This window comes from Agelaius tricolor, unplaced genomic scaffold (genome assembly GCF_023055355.1).
Source record: "Agelaius tricolor isolate 1412-34295 unplaced genomic scaffold, bAgeTri1.0.p SCAF_15, whole genome shotgun sequence".
Taxonomy (NCBI): Eukaryota; Metazoa; Chordata; class Aves; order Passeriformes; family Icteridae; genus Agelaius; species Agelaius tricolor.
Window position 1 is genome coordinate 18,535,151 of NW_027269275.1, and position 14,805 is coordinate 18,549,955.

The 14,805-nt window shown below is 43.0% G+C and overlaps 1 protein-coding gene across 1 annotated transcript; it reads right to left on the reverse strand.

Annotated features, from left to right (window-relative positions):
• Positions 1–8: 8 nt before the first annotated feature.
• MEAK7 (MTOR associated protein, eak-7 homolog) lies at positions 9–12,766 on the reverse strand. Its single transcript, XM_071440767.1, has 9 exons — positions 12,519–12,766; positions 12,233–12,347; positions 10,946–11,122; positions 8,176–8,406; positions 7,565–7,709; positions 6,493–6,933; positions 5,171–5,289; positions 4,164–4,343; positions 9–3,153 (listed from the first exon to the last, which is right to left on the reverse strand). The coding sequence occupies exons 3-9, from the start codon at positions 11,111–11,113 to the stop codon at positions 3,019–3,021; spliced, it is 1,419 nt and encodes a 472-aa protein (XP_071296868.1). The 5' UTR covers positions 11,114–11,122; positions 12,233–12,347; positions 12,519–12,766; the 3' UTR covers positions 9–3,018.
• Positions 12,767–14,805: the final 2,039 nt, after the last annotated feature.

The window sequence follows — 14,805 nt, forward strand, 5'->3', positions numbered from 1 at the left end:
GAAAAATCTATTGTGCATAAACTGAAATTTTATTTATTTAAATCAAACTCATTTTTATTAATAAAATCTACATTTTAAAATGTTACTGACAAGTATCTGAGTGAGACTCGTGATTTAGACACATCCTTTAATGTTTCACTAGAATAGTGGAAAAGACCTGCCTTGAAGCATTTCTTTTCCTTCAATCTGTAGTGTTTGTGGATTCCCAGATACCCAGCCTTGACTCAGCAAGACTTGCAAGGAAACTGGAGCAGGGAGCTGAAGTGCCAACCCTCAGCTGTCAGTTTTGGTACCTGTGTGACTGACAGGAGAAGAATCAGGCTGATCAGAGCCAATGCTCAGCAGAGGATGGATTTAGTGGGAAAGGGACTCAATTCCAAAGAGCCTGAGAACAGAGATGAGTCAGGAACAGGGTGGGGATGTTGGGCTTTGCAGCTGGGCCAAAACTGCACAAAAGAGACTGAGCTGTTCAGATCATAGCTAAGCCTACTGCTGACAAAAGCTTGCTGGACATTTTGGGTGCATGAGCATGAAGCCCAGATTTCTTAATCATTAGCTCAGGTTAAAATAAAAATTGAGTCTTTCCTAAGCCCATCTTTTACATTTAAAGAACAATTTGGAATAATCCCATCTCCTGCTCGGATCAGTGATGTCCTAGTAAATAATGCTCTACTGAGACATTGCTAAAGTGCCCCTGTCAGTTTTCTTCTTGCCCCAGCTTAACACCTTCAAAGTGAAGAGGAAGAGTCTCAGACACAAACTTGTCAAAAAACTACAATTTCAGAGGTCACAAGATAGTCACAAGATGAAGTTCAAGCAGGATTATATTTTGGATTCAAAATCTAGAAAGAAACAGCTTTACTAATACTCATTAAAAATCAAAGAAAACCTGGCCACTGAAATATTTTTGGTGGAGAGTAGCTTTGTACAATTCAGGGTTTTTTTAATACCCTTGCAGATGGTTTCAGTTCTCAAAAACAAGCTTCTGCCTTGTAATGGAAGGAAAATAAAGCCTAGCTGTTTATTTTATGTTTAACTGCAGAAATTCAACTGTCTCATCCTGTATGCCATCTACATGGGAGTGTTTAATAGGCTTAGGCACTGCTAAGTGAAAAACACCTCTAAGACTCACAGTGGGAGTTTGAGAATGTTCAAACAAAAGCTGCTATCACCACACTTACAGACAGCATCATGTACTTAATACTCCTTACATTGTAAAATTTAATATTTAAATACTATTTATATAGAGAGAGAAGAAAACTATACAAAAATATCAGTGCAATTGTTCTGATGCTTATTTTTTTCTGTGTGTTACAAACTTGGGAGATTATCTGGTTTCTCTAAGCAAGTACAGCATAAAAGGACATTGTCCCAGGCCTTTCACAGCACTCTCTGTACTGCAGCTAACAGCATGCAAATGCCCCAAGCATTAGTTCAGGTACTCCACAAAACACACCAGCTGAGTCCTAGGATGCCTGGCTGGAGTGATTTGTTCATGCACTCCTTTCAAAACTAAATTCATGTTGTTTAATATAATTTTTACAAATGAGATCAACGTTAAGGCACAAGTGCAGATTGTTCAGAATATTCAAATCTGGCTCCTCATGAAAAACAACAGGTGGGGGAAAAAATCTCATACAAGAAAACACCAAGGGAAAGAATTTTAAGGAAGGCCACATGAGCAGAAACTATAGAATGCTATTGTTTTTCTCTAAGCTGCAAAGAAGACAAACTCATGCCAGGACAAAGGGGATTGGACACAGTCCTTCTCCTGAGGAGGAGAAAAACTGACAGTCAGAGACACTGATAACCAAACACTTGTTGCTGAGTTAGAAATTGCAGTCCCTGCTACAAAGGGTTCTTTTTGACAAGTTAATTACACATAGTAAATTAGCGAGGTCAAACTAATAATTACTGAGAGATGGGAACTAATTCAAGTAGAAAAAGTCCTGAGTATAAGAGACCTGACAAAATTGGTGCTGACTGGTGAAGAGTCACAAAACAGAGCACAAATCCCAACAACTGCATTTCACGTTGTGGGGATTCTTTTCCATAACAGAGTAATGATTCATTTTGTGGAAATAAAGGGTACAGCAATCTTCTTTAAACATTTTACAGACATAACCCTGATTTTTATTTCTTTCACAAGGTATCTGCAGATTCTATTCTCAATTAAGCGTGGCTGCTTCTTACTCAACCTTTTTTACAGCCTGATCTTTTACTCCAGTCTCATGAGGCCACTGAAGAATTTACCTTCTCTAGAGAATTCTGCTGGAGGTATTTTTAGGATAAATATGGCTCCAATGATTCTGGTCTAGGCTTACAAAGCAACAGACAAGTTTCTGCAGAAACAGATGAAGAGAGATGCACAAGGGATAGTGTCATACTATAAAACTTGTGTAACATCCTACAGCTCACATGGAATCACCTGCTGAAAATCTGACTTAGAAAGTTTGAAATTTAATGCTTTAACTGAAGCAATGCAGATTTATAGCACCCTTCATATGGCACCATGTGGACTATTCTATGTTCAGCACTGTAAGACATTGTTACAGTTTGTAAGCTTTGCTGACTAATTTCATTGCATGCAAATAAATACGTGCAGTTGAGGTATAAGAGCTTTAATCAGTGCCTGGAACAGGTTTTATAAATATATAACTATGTACATATCAATTCTCCAGGACAGAAAGCCATACTGTCAATAACTTCTGCTGCCTTTAATTCAGTGTGCAGACATGATCTATGGGGAATGAAAGCAGATTCATATTCAGCTGGAGCTCAGCCATGCCTAATGATTATGTCCCCAGGTAATTTTTCTGTCCTCCCCAAACAAAACCCTTCAGGCACAGTAGAGCTTTAGACCTAAATATTACACAAGTACAAGGCTTAAGCTTTGTCCCAGACAATTAGGTACATTCAAGGGGGAAAAAAAAAAAAGGAAAAAATATCTTGTCCAAGGAACATCACCAGCACTTGATGCAAATAAAAGTGAAGTTTTTACATGTTACTGTGGCTCCTTTAGTTCTCATCATCATCACCTTCATCCTCTTCCATGGGCTCCCGCAGACCTTCGCTCTGACGGCTTTTCCCAGCCATTTCCAGCAAGGCCTGAGCCTGAGGATCCACATCCAGGATACTCTTCTTACCTTTTCTCTTCAAAACAAAATAAAATACAGTCCATTTAAAAGGTCAGTATCAGGCTACAGGGAAGACTCACACTCAAAAGTCTGTAAGTGATGTAGTCTGCAAGCTTGGCACAATGTAGAAGAAGTGTTTCCAATTTCAAAATTCACAAATACGTCAAATGATTTTTACTGCTGCAGCTACATAAAACAGCCATAAACTTTTCCTAAGATGACAGTGAGATATTTCAAGTTTATTCAGGTTTTAAGCCATCCAGGACATCCTGGTTAACCCCATCTGAGTCTGAAGTGCTGATGGGAGGTTTTTAAAGAGATCCAGTTACAATTCAACATTTTCTGTAAACAGTTTGCTCTGTTTCTACTTAAGAGTTATGTGTCCAGTGAAGTCAGGGTAGATGAATTTAGTATGAAAAGAAGTAAAAATTAAAAAGAAATAAATTTTAAAACCCCACCAAACTGTACAGACCAGACAGTTTAATAAGAGAATAAATTGCAGGGATAGAGGAGACTGGAGAGAGGGCTCCTACTCATTCCCAAAAATAATGTGCAGAAAGACTGGCATAAATCTATTCACACAAATTTATAGTAAAACAATAGTAAATTTAAAGTTACTGATAAAGAAAGCTTTTGAGTCTCTTCTTGAACTAGAGATTAGACTTTACTTGAGAGTTTCCAGTGCTTTTAGAAACTCTGGGGTTTACTGAGCCCCTCCAAGGAGGTTCCTCCCAGAGACCATTCCTCAGTATCAAAAAGGCCTTCTGAAATTCAAAGTACTGCTATTCTGACTCTATCACCTCATGGCTCCTGATATTCCTTCTTGTTGGCAACCTCAGTAATTCCACTACAGTTCTGCTATTTGGTGCTACAAAGCACATGGCAGCACAGGGCCAGGTACAGAACATGTTACTGACTGCAGTGGAGAGTGTGTTTGAACAGAAAACTGCAACCATGAGCTTTACATTCGCAACTTCTGTTCCAACCAGGACACAATTTCACAGGTTCAATTCACATCTCACCTACCCCTGCACTCTCAGGGGCGTCTCCCACTGCCCAAACTTCCATGGCATCCAGGGTAAAATCCTCTTTGGCTGACAGCTGGGGGCTGTTGTAGGTGGTGCAGCGAGGTTTGGCTTTGCTGTGGCCCTTCCCATAGTCACTGTCTATCCAGAGCCCAAAGTAGCCATGCTGTCCACCCATACCCTGTGGAGAAAACCAGCACATTAAACACATCCTGCACAGGGAAACAGACTGGCAAAGTCAGGAAACCTCAAGTAAGCTGCTGTGGTCACTATTTATGCCACACTTCTGTGAGTAGGTGAAAAAAGGGGATACCCACATCTACTATTCCTAAATACTACTGAAAATTTACCTGAGTGATACTGCCCTACCTCTGTGCTTCACAGAATACAAATATCTGTCACTTGTGCCACAAATTAAACTCCTGGCTTTTGTTTATTGACTATTAACAGTTCCATTTCAAATGGAGTGGCAGGGCTTGGGTTTGCTGCCTCCTTTCCATTTAGGAAAGTATCTAGAGAAACCAAATAATCAAATAATGTAATTTGATGTTGTTCACTTTTTCTAGAGCAAATTCATTCCAGCCTGCTGGAAATCCCCAAAGTTATGGGCACATAATGCTCCAAAACTGTAAAGTATTTCCAGGACAGGTGGTGTGTTGTAGCTCTGCAGAAACTCCTCTGCATCTGGAGAGCTCATTTGGGAACTTGAGTAGGAGGAGCTCCTGCCACTGTCATCACACTGCTTGCAATGTCTGCACTCTCATCCTGCTGGGAATTTTCCTCCATAATTCCAAAAGCAGTTGCTGTGGCAGGGAGAGCAGCCAGTGGAAGAATCCTCAGTTACACAGATTACGGTGTAGTTTTGTGCTGCTTCAGGCATGCAAATTTCCTCAGAGGATAACAAGTGAAATAAATCTGCTCTCAGAAGGAAAAAAAAAAAAAACCACAAAACACTTCCAAACACCAGCCACAAATCCAATTTCCAAATCATCATTTCTGAATACTTACAAGTCCATTTGGCATAGTCTGCTGGCCATGGTTTAAATACATGTAGTGGTCATTGTACCCTGTGTATGTGTATACAGCCAGAGTGGGGAAAACAGAAAACACAAAGCATCTGTTGTCACCTGCAAACAGAGAAGCACCTCAGGTCAGACAAGAAGTCAAGCAATAACAAATAAATTAGAAAAAATAATTTAAGCTGAATAATTCAAAGACAGCAGCTGCCATCTCAGAAAGCCAGTAGATCCCCCATCAAGATTTATATATATTTTTTATTCTCAGTGAACTCTGTGCAGTCACAAAAATCAATGCAATTACAGGCTGTGATCAAGGGCAGAGTCAGAGGCACCACTAGGACATTATGTCACTATGTCACCTACCCCAGCCTGCATTGCATCACCTAACACTGGCCAGCTGACAGATCTGTACAAACTGAATGCAGACATCCCTAGTTCTGACTACACTGACAGATAAATCAGTTTAGTCAATGATTTAGAGCAATTTTCACCATGCCCAGTTCAGGATTCAGAGGCACCTGTGGTGTGCTTGCCATGTAGGCTTTGTATGTTTCTCTATCAGGAAAAAATACAAGGAAATGGATGTGTAATCAGGGTAAAATAATATTATACCAACTGTCTGAAGTGGTAATTTTCAAACACTCATTTAAGACATGAATTAAGTTTCTAATGTAGCCACAATGAGGATTCCCAGCAACACCAAATACCCATAGCCCATGATTTTTTTTCACAAATCCATCACAAACATTCTTTCCAAAGAGTTCTTCAAAAACCCTCTCTTCTCCCTCAAAATTTTAAGGGAACAAGAAGTTTAGCTTGTCCAAAGAATCCTCTGGCTGCTGGATTTTAGAAAGGGAACACAGTGCACAAATGGCAAGAGGAGGCTCAGGTGTTCCTGATGGAGGACTGCCATCCTGTGGTCAAATTATTTAGACACTAATTCATCATCTGTGCTCTACTTCTTTCATTTTCATTTGATTTTCAACCTAAGAAGCTACAGGGCTTGATAGATTTCCCTGACAACTTGTTCTGTGGTCAATAAGTCCTGCAATTTTAAAAGCCTTATCAAATAAAAAACTATAAATATTAATCAGCAACATGCCTGGCTGCCATGCTAAGAATAACTCTGCATGTGTTTTATGTTCTTTGAAAGTCAGTGTTATTTTTGCCACAGAGAAATTCACTTGGAAGTGTAAGAAACACTTGGTGTCATTAAAGGGACAGTATCCATTAAGGGGACAGGATTCTGGTGCCTGTACAAAAACCAGGGAATATACCAGAGATACTAAAGAAAGAAAAGTTGAGTTTTACCTTGAAACTGTGGCTTCACCTCCCAGGAGTGAGATGCAAACCCACCAAAGATGAAACCATCCGAGTCCCTTATGATCACTATGCAAGGACCTTTGTTCACTATATGGGCACACAGCTGGGAGAAGCTTTCCCCGTGGAGCCTGGAGGAAAATAAGAGCTGCCACTTGTGCTGCATCTCTGCAGGCAGGTGGGAGTTGATGTAGATGATGGCTGGGATGTCCAAGAGACTGACAACTCCTCTTCCTTTGATGCCTTTGCAGTGAGGAACCAGGTTGAGGATGTCGTTGGTTTGGTCTGGGAGGGAATGCAGGACGTGGAGACCTTGCCTGATGACAACACTGAGGAAAACTGAGATCTGGGGAACTCGGTACACCCAGTCCTCAATGGCACCTTGGTCAAAACTTGTCTCCAGCAGCTGAGAACCCACGGCTTTTGTCCCATCTGAGGAATAAGACACACAGGGAGAGGACTAAGTCTCCCTGTCTGGAAAATAATCAGGTGATTTTTAAGTGTACACATAATAGTCCATTATTGTAATGGACAGAAAACCACATTTGAAAGGAGCCAGGAAAAGTAAAATGTCAACATTAAACAAATGCAACCACAGAACTGAGAAACCTCTGCCTGTGGCATTCTTTGGTTGGGCTGTCATGATTTAGAAATGCAGACTTTGAGCTACAACTCATGAAGTGTTCTTTACAAGACAGCAAAATTTGTTATTACAACAGTGCAAAGATAGACCTATGCTTTTTAAAAGGACATAGCCAAAAATACATGATAAATTTTATTTAAATAAATATTATTTAGATGCCCATTCCTATCACTTGCAAGTCAAGTATTTGTGAAATACACATGTTCCATGACAAACTAGGGCTTCAAATCAAATCTCACCTGAATTTAGGGGAGAAAGATGTTAAGGTTAAATAAATAAAATGCCAATGCCATTTTCTAAGCACTAGGTTTGAAATGTTGGTCTCACCCTTAAAATTCAAAGATGTGACCTAAAGAGAGAAATTCTCATGAGATCACTGATTACACAAGCTCTGGGATAAGCTGAATCAGGGCTGCTTACCTGGAAGCTTCAATTCTGAGAGCAGCTCAGAAGCCAAAGCTTTGACTCCACTTGAAGAATCCCTCATATTCTCCAAACTCCAACCTTTCAGCTCCTTCCTGTAGCTCAGTACATGGACTACAGATGTGATCAGATCCTCTGTGAACTTAAAAGATTAAAACATCACCATTTTGGTATTTCTTAAGTGAAATTTCCAAGAGCTTCAAAGGACTGTCTGAAGATAAAGTCAAGCAGTAGTGACACTGTAATCCCAAAGGCAGACACATCTCTTGCCATGACAAGTCAGGAACTACAGAAATGCTATTTCAGTGTCATAGGCCTTGAAAAGGATCCCTTTTCAAGTTGTTTCATACATGTTACTTCACAAAGCACCTCCATAAAATAGAGAATGAAAGAGGGAGGGGAAGGTCAAGTTTTGCAGTGTAGGAGCTGCTAGTGAATTACTGTTCTGTGATATCTCAAAAGTTACAGAGTTGATTCTGCAACTAAAGCTCTAGAAAGCATTTTACTCACTTCCCAGAAGCACCAGCCACACCACAGCCCTTGCTGGCTCTTAACCACAGCCCTGCTTTCTTACTGTCCCCCCAACACACATTTAACTGCTCCTTTACCTCTTGGATTTGTTTGCCCTTCAGAGGCCCTCCCGTCTTGGCGATCATTCTCATTATGATGCTAATCTTCTCATCTGCATTCCCTTTTAAGAGGTTTGACATAAAAATTACAAACTGCTCCTTAGCAATCTGCTCACTGAGCCCGGCTGATTTGCCAGGCAGGTCAATGCTTTTCATTCCATGGTACAGGCGAGCAGTCATTGCCTCTGGCAGGGGCTCCCGGGTGTGTGCCTGCAGTGAGAGAAACAGCAAAGAGCACGTTTAACAAATGAAGAACAACTGATGTGTTCCAGTTAATCTGTGCTGACATACAGTATGTAGTATCAGCAATAAATTTTTGTCAAAGAAGCGCTTTGCCAAGAGAAAAATTTAAAATTTCTGTTTTTATAGTGGTATTTTTAGTGAATTAGGTTGATACTGTTTTCTAGAAACACCATGGGCTTCAGAAAAATCAACATTGTAAAGTCTTAATAGGATATTAGCAAAGGGTTTCTAGGTGTTAACTGGTGCAAAGGTTTACAGCTCTGACACTAAAACATTCAAAACTGTGTTTTAATTCTGCTTTCCATAGTGCAGCTCACTTAAAAGCCAAGTGGAGTGTTTTTTCCAGATCTCAGTTTTGGCCTCAAGGTAGTGTTTAACCCCACACACACGTGTAAAAACATTCCTGGAAAATTTCCCCCTGCATAGCAACTAATTGAAGCACAGATCACCTGATTTTTAAAAAGCATCCCTGGTGTTAAAGAGAGTCAAAATCAGCACTTATTCATCTGCATTGCATGTTTGGCCCTTTGAATTGAAATCTAGCTGGAATGTATCATCACTCATCACAGCTCTGTGGGAAAGATCTGACTCTGGATTCAAAGTGTTCAAGATAATTACAGAGTTCAAAAATAAATCACCTCGAGTGCATGCACAGAGGAGGAGGTGATTACCCAGTGTCCTCACTGTGCACAGAGGTGTGCTGAGGACCTGGCCTGACTCTTCCACACTGGGGTAGCTCAGTGGGGACTGTGCTGAAATCACTGGAGCCCCACCTGCCTAAAAGCCCAAGTGCAGCTCCACTCAGGGGAGCTGCTGTCGCTGATTCCTGGCTCAATAGCACCCCTGGGAAGCCACCTGGGCTGCTGCTATTTGCTGTTAATGGCTGTTGCTGGGCATGAGAGCTCCAACACCCTGAGCTCTGTGCTGCTGGACTGACGTCAGTGCCACAGCTCCCATTGATTCCAGCAGCAGCAGCAATAGCAGCCACAGCACTCACATCAGAGAGCTCCACAGTGAGGGAGGGATGCTCACAGGGGGTACAGCTGCCTTTGAGAGGCTTTCTAAAAATCCTCTATGAGCCTCAAGTGGGAGAGGCAGCAGGGAACACAACTAAAACATTATACTCAAGGATTTTTTACTTCACACTGCTGATTTACCTGCCTACTCCCTACCTAATCCCACCACTTCACTGAGCTGTTTTTTTGCTTCTAGCTATTCCAAAGAGTGGGCCTGGGGTGTGAAAAAAAAGGAGGTGTGTAAAAAAGGAATCCTTAATAACCATCTAACTCACACCTCTGACAGCTTAGAACCCTTGTTTTGAAAAGGCTTCATGAAATCATCAAGAGGTTCCTGCTCCACCTGCTTCCCAAGCTATGCAGTGCAGCCTGTCCTGGCCCAGATGCCTGGGGCCTCACCAGTGGTACCAGATTGTAGCTGGATCAAATCTGTCACATCTCAGCCCAGACATGAGGCATTGTCACCTACAAGGCAGAAATGCCATTGCCATTCTCCCTGCACCTACAGGAAGTCTTCCAAAAGATTTTCATTTAAGCTGGCAAACAAAAAAGGAAGGAAAAAGGCAAATGTTCATCAAAGATCACACTGATGTGGGAGACACTGATCTCTAGAAAGAGAACTTCTGCCAGGTCCCAAACAATTAACAGGCACCAAGGACAGTGGATGAACTAGTGCTGAGAAACCAGGGAGCAGGAACATCATTTCCAAACTTGGTGCTCTAAAAATTGGTGACAGCTCACAGCCAGCCAGGCTGCAGGAAGGCTGAAGCTGGTCTGTATGCACAGGCATTGCTGAACACCTTAAAATAACCTGCTGCTTTCAATGAGCTTTAATTTGACTCCATTATCTGTGTAATATACATCAAACTGCACTTTACCACCACATTCATTTGGCCACTTAGTTCCTGACTAGCTGAAGTTATTAAGGATCCCAATGACTCATTTTTGTCTTTTCTTGATTAGAAAATGAATGCAAAGTTAATCAGAAGCATAATGCATGTTAATTAGCTAAAACAGGGAGCCACAGCTTAATCAAGTCAAATTGAATTCTCTCCTTTTAGTACAAGTGAAGAGATTAGAGAGAGTGATATGTCAAGGGAGACAGGCATAACCAAATAAAAATTGACTTTGTGACAGCTCCTCAAGACAATCTGTAAATGATCGATCCCACACTACAGACTCCAGGGGTAAAAATATTCTTCCCATTTTTCAGGTCTCTGTGAAAATATTTCCATACACCCTAACTTACTTCAGAATCAGGAAAGCTGCAAATGGACCCAAAAGTGCAATTTAAGAGATAAATGCAAACCTGAAAGTCACTACTCTGGTTAAACTGCAAGAAAAAGTTAAATATCCATCCTGCCCCAAAATACAAAAAATTAAATTGAGATGAGCAATCCTTAAAAAATACCACATCTTTATAATTTATTTCTGGAATTCTGTTCAATGCACTACATCCCAGATATATGATGAATAACAGACTGTCTTACCTGTAGTGCTGCCAGAGTCACAGTTTTCTTTGCAGCTTTGGCATTTTTTGCTCCAGATGAGCCACTGGATCCTGATAAGGTGTCAAACAGTCCATCAATGTCAGACTGCTCCTCAGGAAGAAATCTGGAAAGATGATTCTGATAGGCATTGCTTTCAGCATTCCCCATCTTTTCAACCTGAAGCAGAGAGAAAAAAAAAATCAAAAGAAACATTAAACACAGAAAGGTATCACAAGGGCCATGAAAGACATATCAAGCAGACTGACATACCAGTGCAAGCTTTACAAGAAGAGCAAATTAGCAGCCTTACAGGAAATTATTAAAACTACTGTTTAGTCTCTGTATTCACCAAGGCTCAATGAACCTGGAGAACATCTGTGAACAGCAACTGTGCTTTAAAGCTGACAGTCTGACAGCTCCTGGCTAAAATCACCCTGGCCACCAATGCCAACCTCAGTCAAGTCTCTATCAAGTGGAAAAACCAATATGATCTAACGGTAAAATTAGTTTACACAAAGTGACCGTGAGTTTGACAGCTGGATTACATCCCTAACATGAAGGGAAAAGCCTGAGAATGGATTAGTTATGACAGATTATGCTGCATCTTTCTGGTGCATTAATGGACTGAACCTAAGTTTGCCAATATGATGTGGTACTAAAACACCATCACTGCAAAGTCTCTGAAAATCACGTAAGAGTGAGTTTTTTCATGGACACACTATAAAAATAATTTGAAACAAAGGAACAAAAACATTTAGGAACACAACTCAAGACCCGTTAAAAACACACAGATTTTTATGAAACCAATAAATCAATCATTGGGAGTTGGTACCCACAGAATTAAAGCCAGCGGTGGGGGGTTGGTTTGGGGGTTTCTTTGTTTTTTACTTTTGGTGGTACAACTATTTCTCTCTAAGTCCCAGGAGTCACCTGCACTACAGATTGATTTTTAGTGTTGTCTGGGCCATGCGCTCTGCCCTTCTCCTTGGAGCAGCACAGCACAGACCTAACAGTGCCCAAAACCCCAGATTCCACCACGACCACAGTGACGGCCACCACTGCCAACAGCCTTCCCACCTGTCTGAGAAGACACAAGCCTGGGGTGACAATATGAAAAATATCAGATATGGAACAAAAACATCATTTTGCAGGGGGGTCTTTCTGTAAATTCCATATCCTTCCTGACATCTCTCTTTTGTAGACAAGCCCATCATGCAGTCCTCCAGCCACGTCTGAAGGACACACTGCTGAGCCCAATGCAGTATTTCTGTCGTTAACTTTGTTTACCGTAGACAAGAGGCCGGGCTGTGGCTGCTTCACCTTCAGGCCTAGAGCCTCGTTTGCCTGAAGAAGACGCCGATCGTGCGGTAAGCACCGAGGGCTGAATGGAAACCACTATAACCTAAAAAACAGACCGTGGACATGTTGTTAATTTAAGCAGCGAAAAGGGGGCTTTGAAGGGTTTATTCCCGGGGTGCCCAGCTCATCCTCCGCAGCCGGTGGCAGCAGCTCCCGCCCCATCCCGGTGACGAAGCTGGGGCTGGGCCGAGCCCCCCGCCCGCCCCTCGCTTACCGGCAGGGCGGGCCGGCCCCGATGGGCCCCGGGCTGTGACACCGGCCCGGGCCTCGATAGCCCCCGATGGGCCCCGGGCTGTGACACCGGCCCGGGCCTCGATAGCCCCCGATGGGCCCCGCGCTGTGACACCGGCCCGGGCCTCGATAGCCCCCGATGGGCCCCGCGCTGTGACACCGGCCCGGGCCTGGCCGGCGCCATCCGGCACCTCCGCCCGCACGGCCGGGGCGGAGCGCGGGGCCGGCCCTCGGCCACGGGGAGGGACGGGCGGAGCGAGGTAGGCAGGGAAGGGATGGAGAAAGGCAGGGAAGGGATGGAGGAAGGCAGGGAAAGCGAGGAGCAGCGGTGTTGCCCCCGCGATCTGGAGGGGACAGGCGGGCGGTGAGGATGCAGCCTGAGAGCTCCGCACATAGCGAGAGCCACCCTGCCTCCATCAGGGCTTCCTCAGCCTTGAGGGGACCTTCTCTCTAAGGGAACGCTTTTTCCTGAGGAAACCCTCATTTTTGAGCGAACACTTCCCTCCTTTTTGAGGGAACCCTCCACGCTGAGAGAAGTCTCCATTTTGAGGGGACCGTGCAGCCTGAGGGGACCCTTTTCCCTGGAGAGAAAATCTCCTTTAGGAAACCGCCCTCCCTGAGGAGACCCTGCTTTCCCAGAGAACCCTTTTCCCTGAGGAGACCCTGCTTTTCCAGGGAACCCTTTTCCCTGAGGAGACCCTGCTTTTTCAGGAACCCTTTTCCCTGAGGAGACCCTGCTTTTCCAGGAACCCTCCTTTTCCAGGAACCTTCCTGAGACATCCCTTTTCCCTCAGCCTCCTTGGCCCTAAAAGGTATTTCAAAAAGAGTTAAAATTCAGAGCTGTAGCTGGGACACAGCAACCACCCTTCGCAGCTCCTGTCTGAGGTGCCAGGTCCCCTGTGCTGAAGCATTTTAAAAACCATCCCAGAAATTATCCTGGGAAGGTCCTAGAAAGGTCTGTGGGTGAAGGTGTTGCTGGCCCTGATCTGTGCTGGAAACAGCTCATGGTCTTTGGGATGGGAAAAGCTGGCTGTGCCTGTGTGTAGTAAATATACTCTGTGTAGTAAATATACTCTGTGTAGTAAATACACACACACAGGTCACTTTCAGGGTAAACGCTCCAGCTCCGGTCAGTTTCAATGGCATTGGGGAGCAGAGGAAAAGCACAACAATTTGTCAATGAATAGGTTCAGTTTCTGTCTCCTGACTGGCAGAATCAGGCTGGTGTGAAGCTGAGAGGTAAAAAGGCTGTACATAGGCTAAGGGACAAATGCAAGGTGACAGGGACTGGCCGTGCCTTCAGTCAGACATGTGAAGACTTGGGAGAAAAAATTATAACCTCAGTGGTTGCAAAACTCTGGTCCCACAAATCTTTTTTTTTTTTTTTTTCAGGTGGCAACTTTTCATCCCATTTGCATTGTTCTCCTTGTTCTTTTAGCTACAGGGTTTGGTTCCTGCAGCACACCAAGGCCTTCACATTCAGAGCTGTGACACCATTTTTGTCCATGCTTTGTCTGACTCTGGTTGATTTTCTTGCAGCCTGAGCTCAGTATGAAGCCTCCTTCTCCTTCCAGAGATGGGAAGTTCATACAAATCTGCAAATTCACACAAATCTGGTACTGTGAGTGTTCCTGCAACAAGGTACCATGGAACAGGTTAGCAGCTTTGGCATTTAACTTTTAATTATAGTCTGATCAGTGTGTTTTTAACAGAAAGCAGAAATGTGAATAAGAAGAGAATTTAGGGGGGAAAATCATAGTTTCCCAGAGAAGTTATTAATGTCCCATCTCTGGAAGTTTTCAAGACCAGGTTGGATGGGGCTTGGAGCACCCTGAGCTAGTGAAAGTTGTTCCTGCCCATGGTAGGGTTGGAATGAGATGAGCTTTAAGGTTCTTTCTAACACAACCCAATCTGTGATTCTGTCTGCACGAACCATGGCAGAGCTCCCACTGTTTTGCTCTTTTGCAAGAATGAGTAAAAATCTTGATAAAGTTAAACCACACTTTTTAATTGTGGGGTGGTTTTTTTAACCTTCACAGGTGCAAAGTTTCATAAAAACCTGTAGAATAATCTTCCTGTTGCCAGCTCAGAAACAGATTGACCAGAATTCCAGGGTGGATGCTGTTTCAGACTCTCTCTGATCACCACTAGAGGCACAGGAGTTCCCCAGCTCTTTCAGCAGGGTCAGCACATAGCAAGTAAAAATGAAATAATTAATGGCACGTTCATATGATGTGAATATAACCTGGGCTAGTGGAAGGTGTCCCTGC

Excerpts from the sequence above, each read along its gene's own strand:
- MEAK7 (XM_071440767.1), bottom strand. The coding sequence starts at position 11,113 with ATGGGGAATGCTGAAAGCAATGCCTATCAGAATCATCTTTCCAGATTT. Across the intron at positions 8,407-10,945 it reads TGACTCTGGCAGCACTACAG|GCACACACCCGGGAGCCCCT; the intron begins GTAAGACAGTCT and ends CTCTCACTGCAG. Across the intron at positions 7,710-8,175 it reads AGGGCAAACAAATCCAAGAG|TTCACAGAGGATCTGATCAC; the intron begins GTAAAGGAGCAG and ends TAATCTTTTAAG.